This window comes from Carcharhinus amblyrhynchos, chromosome 20, assembly GCF_965287045.1.
Source record: "Carcharhinus amblyrhynchos chromosome 20, sCarAmb.v2.hapA, whole genome shotgun sequence".
Classification (NCBI taxonomy): Eukaryota; Metazoa; Chordata; class Chondrichthyes; order Carcharhiniformes; family Carcharhinidae; genus Carcharhinus; species Carcharhinus amblyrhynchos.
In genome coordinates, this window is record NC_137343.1 from 27,165,184 (window position 1) to 27,191,530 (window position 26,347).

At 40.8% G+C, this 26,347-nt stretch overlaps 1 protein-coding gene across 1 annotated transcript in view; it reads right to left on the reverse strand.

Annotated features, from left to right (window-relative positions):
* Positions 1-3,319: 3,319 nt before the first annotated feature.
* rhof (ras homolog family member F) overlaps positions 3,320-26,347 on the reverse strand; it is a 28,618-nt gene continuing 5,590 nt past the window's right edge. Inside the window, exons 2-5 of the mRNA XM_080208306.1 lie at positions 25,486-25,573; positions 10,048-10,157; positions 8,510-8,644; positions 3,320-5,838 (exon numbers count right to left, since the gene is read on the reverse strand). Of these exons, the coding sequence (XP_080064432.1) occupies positions 5,677-5,838; positions 8,510-8,644; positions 10,048-10,157; positions 25,486-25,573 (495 nt within the window). The 3' untranslated portion in view covers positions 3,320-5,676. The remainder of the gene's footprint in view (positions 5,839-8,509; positions 8,645-10,047; positions 10,158-25,485; positions 25,574-26,347) is intronic.

Below are 26,347 nucleotides of genomic sequence, written 5' to 3' on the forward strand. Positions count from 1 at the left end.
CCGATTTATTTGATAGTAAACGCACAAGCTTTCGAGGTTTCCCTCTTCATCAGGTGAATGGAGAGTTCTGACGTCAGACAGAGCGTATAAAGCACAGTTTAGAGATTACTGATTAGAATCCAAATCTTTACACCTAACCTGCTGTTCAAGTCCTAAAGTGGCTGACAATGTGAGTGGAAGGAGCACTGATCACAGGTTAAAGAGATGTGTATTGTCTCCAGACAGCACAGTGAGTGAGGTTTTGCAAACCCAGGCAAGTCACGGGGGTTACAGATAGTATGACATGAACCCAAGATCCCTGTTGAGACCGTCCTCGTGTGTGAAACTTGGCTATCAGTCTCTGCTCAGCGACTCTGCGCTGTCGTGTGTCGTGAAGGCCGCCTTGGAGAACGCTTACCCGAAGGTCAGAGGCTGAATGCCCGTGACCACTGAAGTGTTCGCCAACAGGAAGGGAACAGTCTTGCCTGGTGATTGTCAAGCGAGACCACTGGGGAGACCATGCAGACGCTACGACAACGGATGAATGAACATCGCTCGACAATCACCAGGCAAGACTGTTCCCTTCCTGTTGGCGAACACTTCAGTGGTCACGGGCATTCAGCCTCTGACCTTCGGGTAAGCGTTCTCCAAGGCGGCCTTCACGACACACGACAGCGCAGAGTCGCTGAGCACAGACTGATAGCCAAGTTCCACACACATGAGGACGGTCTCAACAGGGATCTTGGGTTCATGTCACACTATCTGTAACCCCCGTGACTTGCCTGGGTTTGCAAAACCTCACTCACTGTGCTGTCTGGAGACAATACACATCTCTTTAACCTGTGATCAGTGCTCCTTCCACTCACATTGTCGGCCACTTTAGGACTTGAACAGCAGGTTAGGTGTAAAGATTTGCATTCTAATCAGTAATCTCTAAACTGTCTGTGCTTTATATGCTCGGTCTGAGGCCAGAACTCTCCATTCACCTGACGAAGAGGGAAACCTCGAAAGCTTGTGCGTTTACTATCAAATAAATCGGTTGGACTAAAACCTGGTGTTGTCAGACTTTTTACTGTGTTTACCCCAGTCCAACGCCGGCACATCCACATCATTCCTCTGAATTATCCAGTGTTCCTGCAGGTGACTCGCCTTGCTGGAATTTATTTTTCCTTCTCTACTGTCTGGGTGTCTGTGTTGTGTTCTACATACTGCCACAATCTTCAATACTAGTTGGTCTATAGAAAATCTTCAGAATGCCAACTTCCTGCTCCAAATTGAAATCAGTGATCTTGCACATCAGTTCATTAAGTATAGTGTAGGTCACCCTACAAATGGTACAAAAGCATGGCAGGCTCCAGTAAGAAAGGATTGTGGAAACTTACACCCAGTTGTAGGTTAGTGTCTGATGCTTCATGTTGTGTCTAATTAGCATGGCCTTCCTGCTCTAACACCAGATGAAGCACCAAAAGATGCACAATTGTCTTTTCTGTTTAGTGACTTGGCTTAAAAGAACGTCAAACAATTACTTCATAATGCTGATTGGGCAAGGATTTTACAACAAAATTGTCCAAATCACTTGTGAGAAGACTTGGTAATTGAAAGACGTGATGAAGTCTTCCTTTTGATGCAATTTGGTCTGATGGCAAATTACGTCTGACGAAGGGGCAAATCTGGAAAGCTTGTGAGTTTACTAAAAAATAAATTGGTTGGACCTTAACCTGATGTTGTGAGACTTCTTACTGTGTTTACCCCAATCCAACGCCAGCATCTCCACATTATGACTACTGTTGTAAGGGCAGGAATTGATCTTTTAGTTGGTGGTTTCAATGTGTTAACTTATTATTCCTCTAAAAGTGAAGTTAGCTGGACCCAATCCACAGTAGGATAGGAGGGAAAATTGTCTAGGGTTCCAAATCCTGGTCACTATTTGTGTTTGTTTGAGTGTGTGTGTGTCTGTGTGTGTATGGCCAGGTTTGGATTAAATTGTCTGACCACTCAACTACGTAGGAATAGTTGTCGTTAGGAGAGATAATGAAGCATATCCAACACAACAGAGGAAAATTGATATGGAAAATAACAATAAAAATGTATGTGTTGCATAATATCACATCTGATGAAGACAGCAATGTATTCTGGAAGAATTCCTTCATTATTAATTTTTAATGCAAAATGAATATACACAAAATGCAACTGCTAATGAATCTACCATTTTAGAATGCTACCCATGATCAGCACGAACTGATAATGATGCTGCAGAGGAAATGTAGTCCTTATTGTGTACTGTATGAGTGACATTTTGGGCATGACAATGACTATGGCATTGATAAATATATATCCACCACAATATATATTAGACATCACAAAATAAGTCTTGTATTAGTATTAGTAAAGTAATTGATGGCAGTACCGAGGAATGAATATTTTTCGTTTGAATCATAGTGGGTAGCAGAGGGTTTTTTTGTGGACTGTATAGGTGTCTACTATGGTGTCTCAGGCCATGTGTAACATTTAGAGCTGTTCAATTAATTTGCATATATCTCAAATTTTTGAAAATGTACAAATGATGTTTAGACCACTATGAAGGCAAAGGTATTCAGGACAGCTCTTGCAAATCTCTGGACCACTAAACAAAAAAAGGGACAAATAATAAAACGTAGTTCTTCAGCCTGACTGCGAGATCGTTAGGTACGCCAGGTCTTAGACTAGTACCCTCAACTCAAACCAGTGCAACACTTCTGTTTGCTGTGGTCTCTCACTAAGTGCAATTGACAATTAAGTACCAATTAATGCAGATGTCTATCACTTAAAAAGAAACTTCCATCCATAGGGCAGGATTTTCCCATGGGCTTTGCAACTTGACATTGGAAGCAAATCTGGGTCCCTTGGTGAAGTTAATTTCCCTAATTGGCCATGTCCATGCTTGTCCTTTTGTGGACAGCAGTCAGGTTCTTAATTCTGTTGGCCCAATGAGAGGCCAGATAGCTCCGGAGCCTCTACAGAGAGAGGTGCGTGCTACTGAGGTGCCCCTCAGAGGCATAAATTTAAGCTTTAAATTCAAAGGGACTAAGCCAGCTGCCCTGTTGGTCAAGAATGCAGCCTTTGCTGCCCCCTCCTTGAAGGGACGGAGTTTCCAACTCCGACAGCCACCCAGTCTGTCAAAGGGAAGCTGAGCCTACAGAGCTAGTGGCTCACACATAGGGCTGGGGATTTTTTCCATTGTTAGCAATATGCCAGTGAGCCCTCTAAATGACTCCCTAATTGGCTGCCGGCCTCTACTCAGTGGGTAAATTAGGAAATGTTTATAGAATAGTCAGTGACAAAAGATGAAAGCAGAAATATCAATGGTTCAAAATACTGTATTAAAATATAATTTCCTATGTTGGTAAAACGGTTTGCTAAAGATTACGTTTGAATTTCAACAAGTACTTTTAAAACAAAAATCACCGAAGGTTCAAATTGCAGACAGCTCCTAACCAATTATCATCCTTGTCCCATTGACAGAAATATACAATACAACTCATTAGGTAATGCAGAGCCAGCTATATAAAATACACTGGGGATAAAATTGGTCAACACAAATGTGAAACAGGTGATAGCGAATTAGAAATTTATTTTACATTGCATCTAAATTTCTTGTGACATTATTCTAATTTTATCCAGAGCAAAATTCTGAAGCACTGGTTTGCATGCAAGAGGAATGTACCTTTATCCTACTGAATGTACAATGGCTTTGTACAGTTATCAAAACAAATGCAGTGCCATTTTTTATCTTTGTATCATGCTGGACAAGCCACTTGGATTATGGCTGCAGGAATAGGCTGGCAGCTGCAGCCACCTCTGAAAGGTATTTCAGCTATTGTGGGCCAAATTAGAGGAACAAGTTTTTCTTCATCCCTTACTTGTTAATCTCCTTGCCTTTGGTACCTCTTCCTTCACTGTTATTGCACAATTACTCATTAATTATGAAGTTTAAAAATGTGAAAGGATGATAGGCACTTAAAATATTGAATTGATTTTCCCTTAGAATATGGTGCCTCATTCTATAAAATCAGTAGTCTGTTTGCCAACAGAAGTTGGTTTGACTTTACTTCTGTTATTCGGGAAATGAAAACAGCATCATTTATTTCAGTCTGGCTCCTACAGCATTGTTGTATTATTCGTCTAAGCTATTCAGCACAGTAAGGAAAGAATTGTGACTGTTCAACAAAATGCACTTAAAACACATTCTTGTAAATGTGTATATTTTTTAAAGTGCACCAGCAGCCTTTCTGATGGATCAGTTTTTAAAAGTACAGAGTGAATGAGTAATGCAAACCAGAATTTTTATATCCTAGGGATGGCACAGTGGTTAGCGCTGCTATCTAACATTACCGGGGGCCCAGGTTCAATTCCGGCCTCGGGTCACTCTGTGCAGACTGCACATTCTCCCTGTGTCTGCATGGGTTTCCTGTGGGTGCTCCAGTTTCCTCCCACAACCCAAAGGTGTGTGGGTTAGGTTGTTTGGCCATGCTAAATTGCCCCTTAGTATCAGGAGATTAGCAGGGTAAATTTGTGGGATTATGGGAATAGGGCCTGGGTGAGATTGTGGTCGGTGCAGGCTCGATGGGCCAAATGGGCTCCTTCTCCACTGTAGGGATTCTATGATTCTGTTTGGAGTTGAATGAACTGTTTCTGAGCTAGGGTACTGATAGGAGGCTTGCAATTGGGATTCTAGGCTCATGGAGGGGAAGATCTCCAAACATTCACACCCCTAACTGCTGTTGGAAACTGAAATGAGGGTAAGGCTACCTTGCATCTCTACAGCTGAATATTCTGCTGTTATTTAAGATTGAAGCATTTCACAAAAGGTAATTTGGGAAAGGTTGCAGAAGACCATGGGCACTGGTGGAACCATAATCCTCACACAAATCGGTGCTTTCAAGAGGGGAGGGAAAAAGCTGGAAAAATAGTTATTTTAAAAAGTGCTATAGTGCCATTAAGCTGCTGCTGCTTGTAGTGACCAATTACATATTCTCATTTCTCACAATTATAAGCATGGTTGAAAACAGCTGCTAGTTATTGTTACTTTTTAACATTCAATTTTAATTTATTTTTTAAAAAAATTGTAATAGTATGATGCATCAGACACATGAAGCACTGAGCTCAACACCCCATAGCAGCAGTGATGGTTAAGATGATGTTGAGTGACATATGCAAATGAGCAATGTATGAACAAGAACAAATGTTGCTGGAAATGTATGACAGGTTAGTCAGCATAAAGTCAAGGCAACATTTCACCAGGTTCCTCTTAAACCATGAAAACACTCTCTAACAAAACAACGTCCCATCATCACCTTCAACAGGCGCTAAAAGACTTGCTCAGTGTACTTTTTGTTTCAAGTGGTCAACACTTGCAGTTTTTTTTTATTTTTTGGGTTAATTTAATATGGATATACACTCTATTTCTAAAGATTCTTCTTGTAGCTCTGATGACTTATTTGATTCTACTGTAGCAATGCAGCTCTTGCCTAATGAATCCTGCAATGCAACTCAATAATTTACCCACTGATGTGAAAAGTATTCTCATAGTAAAAAAAAGTTCACTGAGAATGTCTGACAATTATATTCTATTAATGAAAGGTTTAACAGATTTATAATACAGTGTATGCATCTCAGTTTGGCACACTGATGTCCATTAACATCTACAGGTAACAACTGTCAAAGAAGCAAGCAAAGCTTCTGCTTACTCTTCTTTTTCTTCTTAATGGCAGTTAAAGCTGCACTTGAAGCTTCTTTGAAGATATCCTCTATATTCTCACGGAATTTGGCTGAGCATTCCAAGTACATCACAGCATTAATCTGGCGAGCAACCTCTTCACCCTCGGAAAAAAATGAGACAATGTGAACACTTCATTATTTTTTCTCTTCCCTTCCCACAGTCTTAGTCTGTTTTGCTGCCATTCATTCCACCCCTGCAGCCTTGTCAATGGATAGAGCTAGGTTGCAGACTTCTCTTTAGTTTTTCCTATGCAGTTCTGTAATGAGATGTCCATCAACCATCACATTCTGGATAAGATTTATTCATTGAATCCCAACAGTGCAGAAGAAGGCCATTTGGCCCATCGAGGCTGCATCGACAACAATCCCATCCAGGCCCTATCCCTGGAACCCACGGATTTACCCTGCTAATCCCCCTGACACTGAGAGACAATTTACTGTGGCCAATGCGCCCAACCTGCACATCTTTGGACTTCATTCCTCCATCGACGTCACCAAAACAGATTATCTCATCATTTATCACTGCTGCTGTGGGACCTTTCATTGTATGAATTGGCGACTGTATTTCCCTGCATTCCAACAGTGACCATACTTACAAAGTACTGACTTTGCTTTGAACACTGCAGGATATCCTGAAGCTATGAAAGACACTACATAGACAACACCATTTTACAAAGTTAGGTTACAAATGTGAATGATGCTTTCTTTGGTTCCATTTTGAAAGTTTTACGATTTTTTTACAGAATCCAATAATTCAAGATTCACTTTTTTAAAAAAAACATTTTTCCTTACCACTTTATTCTTACTCTTCTCTTTATTCATTCCTCTTCATCTTTCTCCATTTCATTTGTCGCTTTTAACAGTTTCCATTGTTTCCTGTTTCATTTTCAGTTCCCTTTTTTGCCGACATTTTAAATTTTTTTTAAACTGTTTTCTACCATTTTGGTGATTTTACTCTTGTCCATAGCCCAGGCTTGTGGTAGTCAGTAACTCCTACAAGTCAGGAAAACCACATCTCATGGGGATGTGAAGGGCTTTAGCATTGCTGTCACACAATGATGACAACAAAGAAGGAGGCCATTTGGGCTGTTGAGTCCATACTGGCTCTTGTGTGCTGAATCCAGTAGTCCCACTCCCCTGCCCTTTCACTGTAACCCAGAAAATATTTCCCTTTTCTAATTCCCTTTTGAAAGTCACAATGGAATCTGCTTCCACCATCCTTTCAACCAGTGCACTCCGGATTATAATCACTCACTGCATTAAGTTTTACCTCGTTTCACGTTTGGTTCTTATAATTTTAAACCAACATCCTCTGCTTCCAGATCCTTCCACCATTGGGAAGTTACCCTCTAGACCTCCTGTAATGTTGCACATCTCTGTTAAATCTCCTTCTGGATATGTTTATTATTGATTAATATTATCCATTTGTCCAACAGACCATCAGGCAAGTGTATGGATGAGCTTCTTTGGATTATAAGGGGTCTTCATTGCATGGTCCTTTGCATAACACAGTAAAAAGTCTGACAACACCAGGTTTTAGTCCAACCTATTTATTTGATAATATACTATTATCAAATATTATCAAATAAATCGGTTGGACTAAAACCTGGTGTTGTCAGACTTTTTACTGTGTTTACGCCAGTCCAACGCCGGCATACCCACATCATGACTACCTTTGCATAACTCCAGAATAGGGTTCATATTCCTAGCAAAGCTTCTAATTGCCTTTGGCTGTTCTTCTACACACAAGCTGGCCCCTTTACCAACATCACCAAAGGTACTCTGACAGTGACTGCTCCATTCTGTGACTGCTCCATTCAAAACAATTTTAAGTGTGTTTAATTTTTAATGTATCGTAAACATCAGAGAAACATGTCTGAAGTATATGTTTGCTTCTCAAACATATCACAAGTATCTTAATTTTTCAATTTTTTTTATGTAATCAGCAAATCTGTACTGCGAACACAGCTTTCATTGCTAGCAATGGTTAGCACTGCTGCCTCACAGTGCCAGGAACCCGGGTTCAATTCCAGCCCCAGGTGACTGTGTGGAATTTGCATATTCTTCCCGTGCCTATGTGGGTTTCCTCCCACAATCCAAAGATAGGCAGGTTCGATGGATTGGCCATGCTAAATTGTCCCTCAGTATCAGGGGGCCTAGCCAGGGTAAATACGTGGAGTTACAGTGATGTAGTCTTGGTGGGATTATTTTCGGTACAGGTTTGATGGATTGAGTGGCCTTCTTCTGCACCATAGATTCTATGATCTGCCTCTCTGGCCCTATTTCAACTCCCCAGTCTGTATGGCTTTAGCTGATGGACTGGGCTTTGTTAACGACCCTTTGCAGTTTCTTGTAACTGTGGTCAGTGCAGAAGCCATACCAAGCTATGATACATTCAGAAAGGATGCTTTCTTTGGTTATGGTGATCCAATGAACCTTAAGTTTCTCAAAGTGCTCCTATGTAGATATTGGCTAAGGAAAGAATCTGGCTATTTTGTGATGTTACCAGCACTCAAATTGCCTTCCAATATTGACTGATATGGCTTGAGCATAAATAGTAACATATGGCACACCTGAATCCACAGCTCAGTAACAAGGTAACACCTTGCGTAAATAGGAGGAAGTTGGAGCACTCTTCAAATGTATGGCTTGAACAATTTACTCCTGCATTAGTTTTTTTAATGATGTTTTTATATTGAAAAACAGGAAGAGCTTGGTAATTAAACTGATCACGTAAGATTAGTTCAAATATTTAAGAAAGGTTCCACTCTACCTCATTATATGTGATTGGTTCCTGATGGGCAGCTCTCAATTTTCTCAAACGTTCTTTATCCATTCGAAGATCTGTTTTGCAACCAATCAGAAGCATGGGAGCTCCCTGACAGAAATGATTTACTTCAGGAATCCACTGCCGTTGTTGAGGAAATGCAACAAAAAACAGCCTTTAACATCACTTGCAGGCAAATATAGCATTGCATATATGTTAAGCATCATCCCACATTTGTTCAAGCTTTGGCAGAGCTCAAATTACTTCTTCTTCAGTTGCTTTTCTTTACAATTTTGGCCCTAAATAACAATGGGTTTAACAGTGCCCGCCATTATTAATGTGTGAATTGTACAGCAATTTGTGGCGAGCAAGAAGTACCCCGTGAATTGTAATTCAGCACAATTTGCTGGCGATTTGTCACTAGCCTTGTGAAAATAGCAACTCACCTTCTACCCTTCAGAGCATTTCATGAAATGGTCGCATCTGCGCATCAATTATCAACTGAATTCAACACAGAAAGTTAGTGCCCAGGGAGATTTGCCAAAATTGTCCCAGGAATTGGGGAATTTAGCTACAAGGTTAGACTGGAGAAGGTGAGGCTAATCTGTTTGAAGGTAAGAAAGCTGAGCAGAGGAGAGCTGAAAGAGGTATATAAGATTAAGGCAGTTTTAGGTAGGGTGGACAGAAGTAATTCCCATTAGCTGAAGCTGTCAGTGCAAAGAGACAAGAGATTTAAGGGATTTTGGGCAAAAGATGCAAGAGGGATATGAGAGATTTCTTTTGCTCAATGAGTGGTAATGCCACCTACAAGCGTAGTGGAAGCAGAGGCCATTGATGATTTCAAATGGAAATTGAATAGGCACATAAGGGAAATAAACTTACGGAGATGAGGTGGGAAAATGGGACTGAGTGAATTATTCCACAGAAAGCTGGGTGGGCGTGATGGACTGAATGATATCTTTCAGTGCTGCGATAACTCAATAATTTAACAGCGCAAGTACCTTTTCCAAAGGGACTATTTATCCCTGAAATAGTTATGTTAATGTGCAGTAATGCACTGTAGGAAACAGCTAGGTGATGAAATACACATAACGAGCAGTGGAATTAACATATTTGTACTGTAGATGATCATACTGTATCAATATTCTGAAAATCCTTGGGCCTTACTGCCATCCTGGTGAAATTCTGTAAGATGTGGCCATGTTGTGCTTCCACATGGAAGTTCCATGCACTGCATTACATAAAATTAAGAGGTAGGTTTATAACTGTAATATTTTTAGGAAATGTTGAACACGGGTGAACTACCCCACAATAGTACCCCCATACACCTCCAGATCCATAGAGATAAAGTGCAATTAGCAGACAACAGATGTGGCATTTCCCATCCTGTTAGTTATAGGTGATATTTTGTCTATCAAGAAGGAAAGGAAGAAAATAATGCACAATGTACTCTAAAAACTGTGGTTAGGGTTAAATAATAATTACAGAAAAATGCTGAAATAAATACCATGACAAAAGTTGAAGGACATGAATTGTGCCCTCACCTTAATACGGACATTGTCAAAACTTGTAGGGTTTGTGACATCATAACATATTAGGAAGACATGTGTATCTTGGTAGGAAAGTGGGCGGAGTCTGTCATAATCCTCCTGACCTAAATTAAACAAAACAGAAAAGTAAGCATAAAATGATGATGTTCTTTATTTGCAACTATTTATTCAACTAATTAAAAGTTAAAGTTTATTTATTAGTCACAAATCAGGCTTACATTCACACTGCAGCGAAGTTACTGTGAAATTCCTCTAGTCACCACAGTCCGGTGCATGTCCGGGTCAATGCAGCTACCAGCATGTCTTTCGGAATATGGGAGGAAACCAGAGCACCCAGAGGTAACACACACAAACACAGGGAGAACATGCAAACTCCACACAGTCAGTAATCCAAGCCAGGAATTGAATGTGGGTCCCTGGTGCTGTGAGGCAGCAGTGCTAACCACTGTGCTACATGCTGTCCATAAATACGCTTTGTCTGTGCAAGATATATTAGAACTAGGAGCATCTTGATACAAATAAATGCAAAGAAACAAATGCTGTAGACTCATCCGAGAGTATGGTGCCATTGTTGCTGACAATACCCTGTACTTCAGTCAACTTGTTGTTTTCATTCATGACACTGGACTGTATGTGGCTGGAACTGTAAAGAAAATATAAAGACGCACCTCTTCCAATAACCGTGGAATCGAACCCCAGGATGATATTTCTCCTAAAGATGTGCTGAAAGAGCAAAGGCTTCCCACTCCTACCTGGCTAAAATCAACAAACTCAGTGTAGGTCAGTAATTGAGGCCATGATCTTCCTGCTCTATGGGTACAGAAAAAAATTACTAAGATGTTGCCTGGTATGGAGGGCATTAGCTATGAGGAGAGGTTGCAGAAACTTGGTTTGTTCTCAATGGAACGATGGAGGTTGAGGGGTGACCTGATAGAAGTCTACAAGATTATGAGGGGCGTGGATTGTCAGAAACTTTTTCCCAAGGTGGAAGAGTCAATTACTAGGGGTCATAGATCTAAGGTGCAAGGGACAAAGTTTAAAGCAGATGTATGAGGCAAGTTTTTTTTACACAGAGGGTGGTGGGTGCCTGGAACTCACTGCCAGGAGTGGTACTGGGAACAGATACAATAGTGAATTTTAAGGGGCATCTGGACAAATACATAAATAGGATGGAAATAAAGGGTTATGGTCCCTGGAAGGGTAGGGGGTTTTAGTTCAGTCAGGCAGCATGGTCAGTGCTGGCTTGGAGGGTCGAAAGGCCTGTTCTTGTGCTGTAGTTTTCTTTGTTCTTTGTTCCTTGTAGGTTAGAAAAGAATTTCTTTTCTAAACCAAACTTAGTGTAGAAATCACAACGTGTCTCATGTTGAATTTTGTAATACTTGTGATGATTGGCCTTGACACCAAAGCAGCATTTGACACAGCATGGCATCATGGAGCCCTAGCAAAAATGGAGGCAATAGGAATCAGGGGGAAAACCTTCATTTGCTTGGGGCCATACCTGGCACAAAGGAAGATTGTTATGATGGTTTGAGATCAATCATCTCAGCTCCAGGATATCTCCGCAGGAGTTTCTCAGGCTAGTGTCCTCGGCCCAACCTTCTTCAGTTGCTTCATCAATGATCTTCCCTCCATCATAAGGTCTGAAGTGGGAGGTTTGCTAATGATTGCACAATTTCAGTACCATTCACAACTCCTCTGATACTGAAGCAGTCCATGTCCAAATGCAGTAAGACCTGAGCAGTAAGCAGGCTTTGGCTGATGTGGCAAATAACATTTGCACCACACAAGCACTCTCCACCATTTACAACATTTGCACCCCAAAGCCTGTCCATCATCTACAAGGCACAAATCAGGAATGTAATGGAATACTCTCCTCTTGCCTGGATAAGTGCAGCTCCAACAGCACACAAGAAGCTCAACACCATCCAGAACAAAGCAACCCAATTGATTGTTACCCCTTCCACAAACATTCAATCCCTCTACCATGACGAACAGTGACACTGTGTACACCATCTACAAGGTGCACTGCAGGAACTCATCAAGATTCCATAGACAGCACCTTCCAAACCCACAACCACTACCATCCAGAAGAACAAGGACAGCAGAAACATGGGAACATCACCACCAGGAAGTTCCCCTCCAAGCCACTTACTTGGAAATATATTGCCATTCTTTCATTGTCACTGAGTCAAATCCAAAATTGGGAATGGAGGGATACAAACGAATGGTCTAGTTGGACCATTGCGCGGCACAGGCTTGGAGGGCTGTAGGGCCTGTTTCCTGTGCTGTACTGTTCTTCGTCCTGGAACTCTGTCCCTAACAGCACTGTGGGTGAACCTATACTTCACAGGGTTTAATTCCAGCGTTGGGTAACTGCTGTTTGCACGTTTGCCCCGTGTCTGCGTTGGTTTCCTCTGGGTGCTTCCGTTTCCTCCCACAGTCCAAAGATGTGCGGGCTAGGATGTTTGGCCATGCTAAATTGACTCTTAACATCAGGGGAATTTGCAGGATAAATATGTGGGGTTATAGGGATAGGCCATGGGTGGGATTGTTGTCATACAGACTTGATGGGCCAAATGGCTTCCTCCTGCACTGCAGGGATTCTATGATATATAGATCTTGGACAAGGAGACATTTTAAACCTCCTATGTGATGTCAATGGGTACTGATGTACCATTTTAATATATTAACAAAAAAATCTGTTGCACTTTTCAAGATAAATCAAAGGATTCACCATTCTATATAACACAGAATGCAATATTCTGCTGCTACAAGATAACTGCCCTACAATTACAGATCAGGCCATTAAGCTCTGACAAAAGATCATCCAGACACGAAACACTGGCTCTATTCTCTCTCCACAGATGCTGTCAAACTGCTGAGATTTTCCAGCATTTTCTATTTTTGTTTCAGATTTCAGCACCCGCAGTATTTTGCTTTCATTTTAGCCTATCAAGCTTTCTCTTTCTACAAGTTTAGCAAAATTCTGAACTGTGTCAAAAAAAAAATCTTTGTTCATACAATGTTTATATCTTTAAAGTCTTCAAACGGCTACTTCCATTTGTGTTGTGCATTTAATAAAGAAACGGTGATCAATGATTAAAATGTATGAAGGACAGGAAGTGAATGGTATTCACTTAATTAGGTTAATAACATTTAGACTGTTTTTCAGTAAATGTATATTACCTTGGATAACATCAGAAGCAATATACTCCAATCTATAAAGCATCTGTTTAACAAATGGTTCTTGAGACCTAATAAACACCTTTAAGATTACGACAGTGTTTGACAGAGGTAAGAAATAAAGAAGATTTTTTTTCCTCTTGAGATGAGGTCCAAAACTAGGGATCATAAATGTAAGATGGCTACTAATGAATCCAATAAGGAATTCAGAATAAACTTCTTTATCCAGAGAGAATGTGGAATATAGAATAACAATAACAAATAGCACCGATATATTTAAAGGCTAGTTATAGGGACCTGTAGGGGAAAGGAATAGGATTTTTAAAAATCATTACAGTGCAGGAGGCCATTCGGCCATTCGAGCCTGCTCTATCCCCGTAACTACTCGTATTTAACCTGCTAATCCCCCTGACACTAAGGATCAATTCAGCATGGCCAATCAACCTAACCCTCACATCTATTTGCCAATAGGGTTAGATAAATTAGAGTGTGAGAGGTTTAAGCAACATTATAGACCCAATGAGCTGAGTGACCCATTTACAATCTGCGATGTAAGCACTGAACAGATTTGTAAGGAGATTAGGAGAAAAACGACGAACCAACTCCTGTCAAAAGCAGAATGCACCTTTTCCCCATTGAATTCAGCATGCTGAACCATAATACCTAGAGAATTCAAGGTTAAGCCACAATGCTGAGGTGATATAAACAAAAGACAAGTTTCAGAGGAAATGAGTTATCTTGCAAAGACAGGAAGAGGTGTACAAAATATTTATCTGTCTCTTTGCAGTAAATGTTAACCACATCCCTTTCCTTGTATCATTTCAGTGTACGGAGTGAGCAATGCATTGTGGATGTACTGTTCTGTCACAGTTTCAGATTTTTTTGGACAATTTCACAATGCTGGAGAGGCATTTCTCTTGTATTGACCTTATCCCATAGAACCTGTTGGCCAATTTGTGTGAGTAACTGAGGACTGACAATTTTCACATATACAATAGCCTGGAAGCAAGGACTGATGACCTATTCTGAGATTGACTAAAGGTCTAGAGGCTGTTATTGTGTAGCTAAATGAAGCAACTAATTTGTACACAGTGCCTGATAAACATCAAATAAGATGGATGACCATTTTATCTATTTTTTTGATGACATTTGTTGAGGGATAGGAACGTTGGACCCAATACCAGGAAAACATCCTGTTCTTCTTCATAAATGCCAACAGCATCTTTTATGTCCATTTGAACATGTTTATATCCTCACATACGTATCACCTTTAAACGAAAGTTCACATACATAGAATCATATAACCATACAGAACAGAAAATGGCCCTTTGGCTCGTCACATCTGAACAAATCATCTAACTACTCTAAGCCCACTTTCCAACACTTGGCCCATAGCTTTGTATGCCTTGGCATCACAGATGCACATCTATTCATGCTGAGTCAGATAATTGTGGGTTCAAGCTCTTTTGTAGGATTTGAGATGCTCTGGGTGAAAATCCAGGGTGGCACTGAAGGAGTGATGCATTATCAGAGATGCTATTCAAGAGAAAAGTAAACCATCAGGATCATCCAAAGTCACACCTCTGATAATGCAACATTCCATCAGTGCCACCCTGGATTTTCACCCATGATACTTCAAATCCTACAAAACAACTTGAACCCACAATTGTCTGACTCAAAATGAATGGACTGCAACTGAGTCAATATGACACTAAATTTTCTTCCTAGATTTAATATCTCACTATGGGATATCAAGCAGCCCACACTTTACAAATTGAAGAGAAAATACTGTCCACGTTATAAGAGGGATGTACTAGCACTGGAAAGGATGCAGAGAAGATTTATCAGCATATTGCTTGGGTTAGAGTTTCATTTATGAAGAGAGATTAGATAGACTGGGTTTGTTTTCCTTGAAGAAGAGGAGACAGAGGGGGGACGTGATTGAGATGAATAAAATGATAAGGCGCATCGACAGAGTAAACAAAAAGAAACCTTTCCCCTTGGTGGAGGGATCAATGAACATGGGACATAGATTTAAGCTAAGGGGCAGGAAGTTTGGAGGAGATGTGAAGAAAAGAATTTAATCCAAAGAGTGATGGGACTCTGGTGGAACTCACTGCCTGAAAGGATGATGGAGGCACAGACCCTCACAACATTTAAGTAGTATTTAGATGTGCACATGTGATGCCAAGGCATACAAGGCTATGGGCCAAGTGCTGGAAAATGAAATTGAATAGTTAGATGGTTTGTCCAGATGTGATGGGCCAAAGGGCCATTTTCTGTTCTGTATAATTATTTGACTCTATGTATATGAACTTTCAATTAAAGGTGGTACATAGCATCAAAATCATGCTCATTCTCAAAGTTAGGTTTATATACAATGAGTGTCAGTAACAGGTCAACAAACGATTGGAAGAAATATTAAAAAATCTCTGGTCAGTTATTTTTGTTAAATTCAAAATTTTTGTGTGGCAAATTCAACTGTTTCCTTAATTATGTAAGGTTTTCCCAATTGATAAATCAAAAGTGTTATCTCATAAGCTAAGTGTAAATAGCCATTTACCGGATCAAATACTAGAATTACATGTAAGATGCCAGTCCTGGGGGTGGGATCCTAATGACTTACTGCAATTGTCAAAAATTGGGGACAAATCCATCATCCAGGAAAATTCAACATCTGCTTTTGCTAAATCTCATCAAATAACATCTTGTGTAATCATCCTAATGGTTTAGGAGATTGCATTAGCTTTCAGAAAATGAATAAATATTACTTGAGTTTTAACCAAACACAATTGGGAGATTATGCTCTGTACAACTATATTACTAAATATATTCATAATTCTAGCATTACAGGAACTTGGCTGGAAATACAATCACAATTCTCCATCATTTAATCAAATGCATCTTGATACTTTTACCAACAATTTGTTGACTAAGTTCATCTTCAATTAAATAAAACAAGTGATCTGAACTTTGTGGCCCATTTTACACCCTTTTGTTAAAATAGTTGTAGCACTGGGGACTTTCCAGAGCAATTCTGTAGCTCGGTATTTTGTGGTGAACTTTCCACAAACTGTCACTTACAACCCAACCCAAAGGAAATCTATTTGGATCAATGTTAACAAACCACTAATTAAAAGGAAACGGCCATTTTAAACAAAAGACGTGAGCTCCTCCAAGTTGGAGGAAGCAACCAGAGTAAACATATCAATATTGTTACGGTTGAGAACATACAGATATAAAATGGCACACATCTCAAACACATTCCATTACGTTAAAAAGAAAAGCTAATTTTCATGGAAACACTACAATCTACTATTTTAGAACCATAAATAAGAGGAGTGTGGGGGAGGTGAAATTAGAGGGATAATCTCTCAAGGATAAGCTCTGCAAAAGAATTGCTCAGTTGTTATGGAAAATGTAATAACTCACTGTATGGATGAATATCCTGGGATTTATTTCTAGTTTCTCCTGATTTAGCTAATTCTAGTTGAGGTTGGGATGGTATAAGTAGGCTCAGTGTCACTGAGTTCGGGGGGAGGACTAGGTCTCTTGTGTTTCTGTTTCTGATTGCTTTTCAATCAGCGTTGCTAGAACGTGTACGCGAATGTTGACTGAAAACAGAATCTGACACCATCCGTACTGGGATAGTCTGCAACATGGACTGTCTAGCCTCATTTTTGAAGAAACATTACCTGGACAAGGAACAGGAGTATGGCTATGCCTCATGAAATTGTAATGTGGAGATGCCAGCATTGGACTGGGGGCCTCATGAAATTGGACCCAGATCCTTCAGGAGAGTACAGAAAGTTTATTTGGCTCTATGATGTCTAACAGTGACTTACTGAACTGTTCCCATAGCCGCACCAACACTGCACAATTCTCAGGGATGGGAGAGCACAGGACCTTGAGTGCAGCCAGACCATACTAGGAAATTGTGAAGCATTTTCAATGCTTCCAATGTGTGCAAGCCACATGTGTGACATCCAAAGTTGTTCCTTGCATATCATCCTAATATCTGAGTATAAATGCCTCAATAGATTCTGCACCTATCTCTTGCTATTCCTTGGATAGCACGGTTTTAAAATTTAGTTAGGTTTAGGTATATCAACAATCAGAGTTACTGAAGTTTGAGTTACTGCTTATCTTTGTCCAGCACCATAAACTGTAACAGTCATAAATAAAGCATCACAAAGACATTAACTATTTGTTTTTGTATAATCTAGGTGGAATTTTTACGTGTTGCTGCTTTCAGAACTTTTGGATTATCTCATTTCCTGGAGCACGAAAACAACCAGTTTGTCTAGTGCAATATAAACTCTTACAGTGTGATTCTTCAGGAGTTCTCTTGTCTTACCTTTTAACAAAACAATATCACACTGAAGACGAAAATTATTGTCTTATTGCCACAATGCAGCCTTATATTTCCACTTCTGAAACCATCTGACTAAAAATCCTGGTGGTGCACCAGTACCAAATGAGCGATATAAAATTGCTGCATTCCAGCCAGTACTATAGGTCTTGTTGTAAAGAAAAGCAATCAAGCCATAAAGGGCAAGGGATAATTCTATAGACGGCAATGATCAACTTTGCACAGAATTGGCAGATCCATTCTAAAAAGGACATTAAAGCCATGCAGTCCACACCGCACCATAATACCAGTGGTTAACAAACATTAAGTGGAGAGATTATAGATATTGGAACTGTTTCCACACAAACAAAGAAAGCAAAGGAAATGCAATAGATTGTAACATAATGAAGAATTTTAGAGTGAGATCATCTTGTCACAAAAGTGCCAATTTAAAATTGTTACTGAGATTAAGAAGATTAACTTTTACATGGAAAGATTTTTTTGCATTATAGAGTACATCAAAGCTGTGATGGGGGTGCAGGCGTGACACTGCTGCCAGAGTGAGCCATGGAGCGGCCAGATTGGTAGGCCCCTTTGCTGGGAAGCCCTTGGAGACAATCTTGATGTACCACTCTGTGGGGGTGGGTGCTGTCCATGTTGATGCTTATAAGATCATGAGATTGTGCCAACAGACTGTTAATTGGCCACATAATTGCATTAATTGACCACCTGCCTCAGGTTGGACAGCAGCCAAGCCACTGCTGTTCCTGCTTCTGGGAATATCCCATGGTGGCCGGAAAACGTGAAGCTTTCCTCCTAAAGCTTCCCGCCACCATCTTCTGAGCCTTCTTGCCTCAAGGCCTGTCTTCAAAGAGCTCTAAGATTTAGCCCTACAGCTTCTGATCCTGTATGAAGAAGTTTAATTTTATATTGATCAAGGGATTCTATGGAAAGTATCCATAAACCAATACTATCATAGTCTTCTACTCTGCATTAAATATATATGTTACCTACAGGGTCAAGGTAAAGTTCTGTGGCCCAACACATACAGATATCCTAGAAGAACACATCCACTACCCATACCAAGTGATGTGTATTTTGTGTGCATTGTAAATTGATTGAGAACTTTTGCAATTTGCTTTTTTAAGAACTGTGGGCTTGAAGCTTGGAGACAGGCCTTTATGTGAACACATGTTGCGCCCAACACTAGGTGACTTCCGCAGATAGCAAAGCTGAGATTGGGACACCACTATATGAACATTTGAGTCTAAGCCCCATTTCACCTTGCCATTGCAATATTCAATCAACATGTTAGGAAAATATTATTTTCACACAACAAGCTTCCAAAACGATGACCGTGTTGTGGACTCCACCCCAAGGAGGGTGGGGGGGGGGGGGGGTGTGGTGACTGGAGCTGGAATGGGGGGGAGGGGGAGTGCACAGGCTGGAGTGGGAAAGTGGTTGGTTCCCTGTGATGCTGAATCTGGGTGTTCAGATAATTGCTCTAGAGTTAAAAGTGTCTTTTTCCTTCTAACTCTTTAAAAGAATAACTGACAGATAAAATTGGCAGGCCCGTCCAAAGTTAGCGATTTAAATCACTTCTGTCAGATGGTTCCCCACCCAAGGTCCAGAGGAAGTTAAGTGCCTCTGGCAACTGCTCAATAAACATTTATGTGGGATCTTCCGGGAGCGATACCCCAGCGCATCACCAAAAGTTATGGGCCTCTGTGTTCCTGCAAAAGTTACTAGATGGTTTCATGCAAACCATTGCTGATTGTTGTAAAACCCTGTCTGATTCACTAATAGCCTTTAGGAAAGGAAATCCATCAACCTTATCTGGTCTGGCCTACACGTGAGTCCAGATCCACTGCAATGTGGTTGACTCTTAAGTGCCCTCAAGGATGGGTAATAAATGCTGGCCCAGCCAGCCACACCAACATCCCATGAAAGAATCCAAAAAAATTTACACAATCAATAATGATTACACAGAATTATAAAAACCCTACAGTACAGAAAGAGGCTATTTGGCCCATCAAGTCTGCACCAACCATAATCCCACTCAGGCCCCATCCCCATATCCCTACATATTTTACCCGCTAGTCCCGCTAACCTACACATCTCAGGACACAACCTTAGCATGGCCAATTAACCTAACTCGCACATCTTTGGACTGTGGGAGGAAACCGGAGCACCCGGAGGAAATGCATGCAGACACGAGAAGAATGTGCAAACTCCACACAGACAGTAACCCAAGCCAGGAATCGAACCCAGGTCCCTGGACCTGTGAAGCTGCAGTGCTAACCACTGTGCTACTGTGCCGCCCCAAATGTTTGAGTGCGCTAGATTAAATTATGTTTTTTGACATTATTTACTGGTTCACAATTTTGAAATAGTCACACAGATGTATAAGTTTATGTAAAACTATTGCATAGATAGAATGAGAAGTATAGGATGAAGCTTTGGAAAGGACTTCAATGTAAAGACTCAGAAATGTAAACATATGTCAACATATGTTGTTCTAAAGACCATGGATAAGATTCTCTGGCCTTCCCTCAGCATTTTCACGGCAGTGGGAGGCAACGTGCTGTTCACTGGTGGCGTGATCCTCTAGTCCCACCTATGTCAATGGGAATTTCCATTGAATCCACCTCACGTTGCTGGGAAACCCATGGCAGGAGTGTGCTGTTAGCGGGACCAGAGAATCCAACTGACGTGAATAGAACATAGAACATAGAACATAGAACACTACAGCACAAACAGGCCCTTCGGCCCACAAGTTGCGCCGACCACAATGGCCAGAGAATTTTGGTCCTTACTCATGGTTCATCATAATTGAGGGAATTTTTAGTTCTGTGAAGATTAAGGTTTAACTAAAGAAAATGGGATAAATGCAACCAAAGCAGCTTGAAGACTATTACGCTTAAAAGGCTGACTTAAGGTGTTAACAGCTAGCAAGGTAAGGTCATAAAACAGCAGGGGGACTTACTTAGCTGGAGTATTGGAGATGTGGTTTCTAGACTGTTTGCAAAGTAATGCAGCCTAGAGGGGTGTTTTGTTTTGGGAGTTAGAGCTACGACTAATTTAATTGTGAACCCTGGAAGGCTACTTCATGAAGATGGGTGGAGCTTAATAAAGGTCTGAGGTTTTGACTTATCTGTGTTGACTGGGGGAGTGAATATTCTGAAACAGGGGAAAAGGCCATACAGAAAAGCTGTAGCCCTGAGCTGCTTCTGTACTGTTAGGTCTCAGGAGAAGTCTTGGGGAACTGAAAAGGTGGCAGAAGGTTGCTGTTCCATGCTGGAAAGGGTTGGAGCTCAGAAGAAGCCCTGGGAGCTGTTTGTAGCTTGGCATAGCTGGGGAGATTGGAGCTTGGGGATATCTAGGAGCATGGCCAGTGAAGCTAGCCAGGTTGGCACGGCACGGTGGCACAGTGGTTAGTACTGCTGCCCCACAGTGCCACAGACCTGGGTTCAATTCCCAGCTTGGGTCACTGTCTGTGTCGAGTTTGCACATTCTCCCTGTGTCTACATGGGTTTCCACCGAGTGCTCCAGTTTCCTCCCGCTGTCCAAAGCTGTGCGGGTTAGGTTGATTGGTCATGCTAAATTGCTCCTTAGTGTTAGGGGGATGTCAGGGAGATTAATAGGGTAAATACATGGGGTTACCGGATGGGCCCTGGGTGGGATTGTTGTCAGTGCTTGATGGGCCGAATGGCCTCTTTCTGCATTGTAGGGATTCTATGATCTAAGAGTTGAAATTGTACTAGTAAGAAGAAGCTGGAGTGAAGACTTGGAAATCCGGGGGAACAGCAATGAGGTTGAAACCCTGGGAAGTGTGCAGTCATTGAGACAGTCTGAGTTGGTGAGGTCTTGAGGGAATTTAGGGACTCGATCTTTGAAAGTAAAATGTTTGGAGCCTCTAATGAGGGTGACAAGAGTGTTAACGAGATTGAGTCACAATTTTTACTGAGGTCTGGGTGGGTTGCTAAGATATGAATGGGATGTTTCTTGGTCATATTTGCTATTGTACAGTGTGGTGTGTTCAACCACAGTTTGCCAGTTAATTTACATGTATCTTATTTTACCCTGAATATTAGGGGTATAAAATAGATATTATAAATCATTTAATCTTTTTGACCTTGTATAATAAAGTTTACTTTTGCTGGTTCAAAACCTGTGGAATGTTGTGGCTATATTCTTTTCACAAGTGTCTTGAATCTCAAACCTTGTCTACTTTAAACAAAATGTAATTGGTCCCTAACCAGATCGCACCAAAAATGTGATGGTCTGGTCTGGGATTATAATAATTTGGACAGAAAATCAATAGATCTGGACTTTTCATTCCCACTGCTGAGGCCTGTTTGCTTATTTATGTAGGTTCATGGATATTTCATTCAGTTTTTTGCCATCCTCTAAACGTTGCCACTTGAGGTGACTGCCTCATGGTTGCTTAGGCCCTGCGCATGCCTGCAATATGGACAACAGGTCAAAAGAAAATAATTGTCAATAATGAGCTTTCACATCCTGATGATGTGAATGATGCTGTACAAATGCAGATTCTTTTGATGTACGGTTCCTCTGTCCCAGGCAAGTGCAATCTGATACAGAATCCATTGATTATACTTCCATCCTCCCAACACCTCACCACAGCTCTTGACAAGCAAACACTCTCAACTATTTGCAACATCCATGTTCTATGTGTTTCCAATGTGGATATCTTAATTTGTTACAGATCGACATACTAAATTCAGCAATTTATGAAACCTCTTTCTAAGAATAAAGAAATGTGATTACTGTGTGCAACCATCCTCACCTCCAGTTAAAGTCAAGGGAATTGACTTCAACTGGAGGGCAACTACCCAAATTGTCAAAGTTGCCTGCAGAATTGAGCTAACTCCCAGTGAATCTGTTGGACACTAATTAGCATTTCATTGAATTGACAAGAACATTCAGTTGAAAATGGTATTCACCTTCAAACTTATAATGTTTAGTCAGTTCCTTCCTGCGGTGAAATTTAAGTCCAACCCAGGCAGGAAATGGTTTTGTACCAATGTCAGACATTGCTAAGTAACAAGCTAACACTTTAAGGAAGGTTCAGGTTCCACACCCAAATCCCCCAATGTTCTGATCTTCTTGAGCTTGTTGCATAACATGCAGTTCACAATATTTGAATACAGAGATAGTTGACGCCAAAGTCAATTGTCATGAGTGAAGCAAGTTTGTAGATTTGCAAGAGCTTGTAAATTTTTGGTTCCACATCAGAAAACAGAACATCAAATTGCTTCCTTTTTTGAAAAGTACATAGGCATTTAAAATCTGACAGATGCACATTGCATCTTTTATATAATTGAACAGATTGTGTGTAATCTAAATTCCAGTTATTAAAGTGTGGCCAGATGAGCATGCGCCCTGTACCATGGAATTCCCATTTCCATCACTGAGCCATCACCATCACACTCCAGTTGTAAAACATTTCACAACAGAACTGAAGTAATACGTCATTCACAATTTAACTGGAAAATATGTATTTTTTTCCTTCCAGCATTACTGCCTCCCAAGTAAAATTCAACTGTGACAACAAAGAAGCTTAAGCGTCCAAAATGGAAAATGAGGAAGGTGTTGGAGTCAAGTTGTCATGTATTAATGTAATACATGACAATGAAACCAGGAACTAACCAGCAAATGATAAGCAGTTCATAATTTCACACAATAAAACCTAGTATTGCATATTCTAGGAAGTCTTGTGGTGCAGTGGGTAGTGTCCCTGCCTCCGAGCTAGAAGTTCCAGGTTCAAGTCCCACCTCAGGACTTGATGGACACAGAAGCTATGTTTATAATGCTGAAAAACAGGTGGAGTAAATCCTTCCAATATATGCCATTGGGCAGCACAGTGGCACTAGGTTCAATTCCTAGCTTGGGTCACTGTCTATCTGGAGTTTGCATGTACTCCGCGTGTCTGTGTGGGTTTTCTCCAAGTGCTCCAGTTTCCTCCCGTAATCCAAAGTTGTGCAGGTTAGGCAAATTGGCCATGCTAAATTGCCCCTCAGTGTCAGGGGGACTAGCTAGGGTAAATGCATGGAGTTATGGGGATAGGGCCTGGGTGGGATTGTGGTCGGTGCAGACTTGATGGGCCTTCTTCTGCATTGTAGGATTTTATGATTCCATAATGGGTGGTAAAAATAGAATATTCCTGGTTACCCATGTAATGGAAAAGAAGTTGGAGCCTCTACAATTATTGTCCATTGCTTCAAGCTGAACGTAAAAGTGCATGATGCCACAACAACTCAGACTCCTTGGGTGAACTGTAGCACACACACTAAGTCCACTGTAGCTTCCTGGTTTCCTGCATGCTTGTAAATAGCAAAACTCTACATGTCGTCAATAGTCAGTAACAGTCACATACTTTGAATACTGATGAAGGATATTGGAGAAGATAAAAATCAAGATTTCAAAAATAACTAACATAAACCTATGAAACGAAGGGTCATCTAGAATCGAAACATTGGCTCTATTCTCTCGCCACAGACGCTGTCAGACTTGCTGAGATTTTCCAGCATATTCTGTTTTTGCTTCAGAATCTGCAGTAATTTGCTGATGATTGTTGCCATATTTTATTGCCTGATGTATATTACTGAACAGTGTTTCAATTTAATAGCTTCAATGAGTAAACATCTAACATCATTAGCAGTATCAATGCTCCTGTGTATAAAGTTCTACAAACTGAAAAGCAATAGCACTGTAAATCCTGACACCACTTGAAAGCCTTATTTGTGCATGTTAACAACATCCCTTCTGATAATTAATTAATTCTTCAGGATTAGTTTCTCATTTGGCTCTACATATACAATCCCAGGGTCATTCTAACTTTTACATTCTTACTGTGGCTGGAACTTTCCAGCTGTTCACACCCGCGGGGTCTTCCAGTCCCACTGCGGGTCTCCCGGCAGCGAGAGGTGCATTCAACAGGAAACCCTGTTCACAACAAGGGGAAAATCCAACAGGTTTATTTGGTAGCACAAGCTTTCAGAGTGTCGCTCCTTCTTCAGGTGAGACTTCTTACTGTGCTTAGCCCAGTCCAACGCCGGCATCTCCACATCATCACAACAAAGGGACCAGAGGATCTCACCGCCAGCCAGTGGCAGGCTGTCCCTGCCACTGTGAAACACGCATCGGGTTGCACAGAAAACCCCGCCCTTTTTTGTGAATATTTAAATATTAATAAATTGAACAGATCCTGCATTTTATAAGTAACATAAACTGATCCTGACTATGTCTACAATCTGAAAACAAACAGGCATCACAACAGGGTCTGGAACTAACATTCTGACTGATTACTTTCCTACATTCCACCAAGGCTCATTCCAGGGGTAAATAGATTTGGATTTATAGAGCATTTTTCATGACCACTGGCTGTCCTACAGCACTTTACAACCAATTAAATTCTTCTAAAGTGTAGTTACTTCTGTAACATAGGAAATGTAGCAGCCATTTATACACAGATGCTCCCACACAATGTGATAATGGCTACATAAACTTTTTGGGAAGTTGATTAAGAGATAAACATTGGCCAAGTTGTTGGGATAACTTCCCGGATACTCATTGAAATAATGCCATGGGACCCGTTTGCATCCACCTGAAAGGGCACACAGGCCTCGATTTAATGTCACATCTGAAAGATGGTACCCCTGACAGTACAGCAGTCCCTCAAAGCTGCACTACACTGTCAGCCTTGATTTTGATTGAAGCCAAATGTAGCTGCTGTGGTAAAAATCAGTCAACTTAGCACAGGCTGGAAAAGAAATCGAAAGCTTTCTTGTCTTTTGCTCAGGCTTACGAAGCATTATTGAATGTTAAATATTAAAATATTTTCAATAAAACTGAAGTACATCGAAGAGTCTTACCTGCTGTATCATATAGAGTCAAGGTAAATTTCTTGTTCCTAACAGTGATATCTTTCACATATTTCTCAAACACTGATGGGGCATATTGCTAAAAGCAAAACATGAAAGAAGATAATTAAAATGTTTAGCTTTCAAAATGACCAACATAAAACTACAAAGGTTGACATATTTTATTGCCCTATATAGTTTTCTGATCCCAATGATACTGTTAAGGGGAGGTGCTGAAGAATGCACTTTTGCCCAGGAAAGAAAATAAAGATATGACTCAACAAAAGCAAATTACTGCAGATGCTGGAATCTGAAACCAAAAGAGAAAATGCTGTAAAATCTCAGCATCTGTAAGGAGAGAAAAGAGAAAAGTCCAGATGACACTTTGTCAAAACTAAAAGCCATAGAATGTGGGAGATATTTATACTGCAGGGTGAGGGAATGAAAGATGAGTCATAAGCACAGGAACAAGGAGAAAAGACTACTAATAGCTGCCCAGAGAGAGAATAAAGGGTGTGAATGGCCAAACAGCAGAGGAGCTAAAATGAAGATGCTGGGGGGGGGGGGGGGGGGGGGGGGGGGGGTGTGAAATGGATGGGACAGAGGTAAGATTTAGAAAAGGGGAAGAAGGGGGCAGAAAAGGTAAGGGAAGGGGGATAAACTGGGGGAACGAGTGGGGAGGGGAAGAAAAATGAAGAAAGACAATAAAGAAATAAAAGGTAGCGAACAGTAAAAAATTAAATAAAATAGAATGAAAACAAAGGGGTCAAGGTGGGGTAGAGCAAATCATCTGAAGTTGTTGAATTCGATGTTGAGAGTGTGAAGTGCCTAGCCGGAGATGAGATGCAGTTCCTCCAGTTTGCATTGAGCTTCA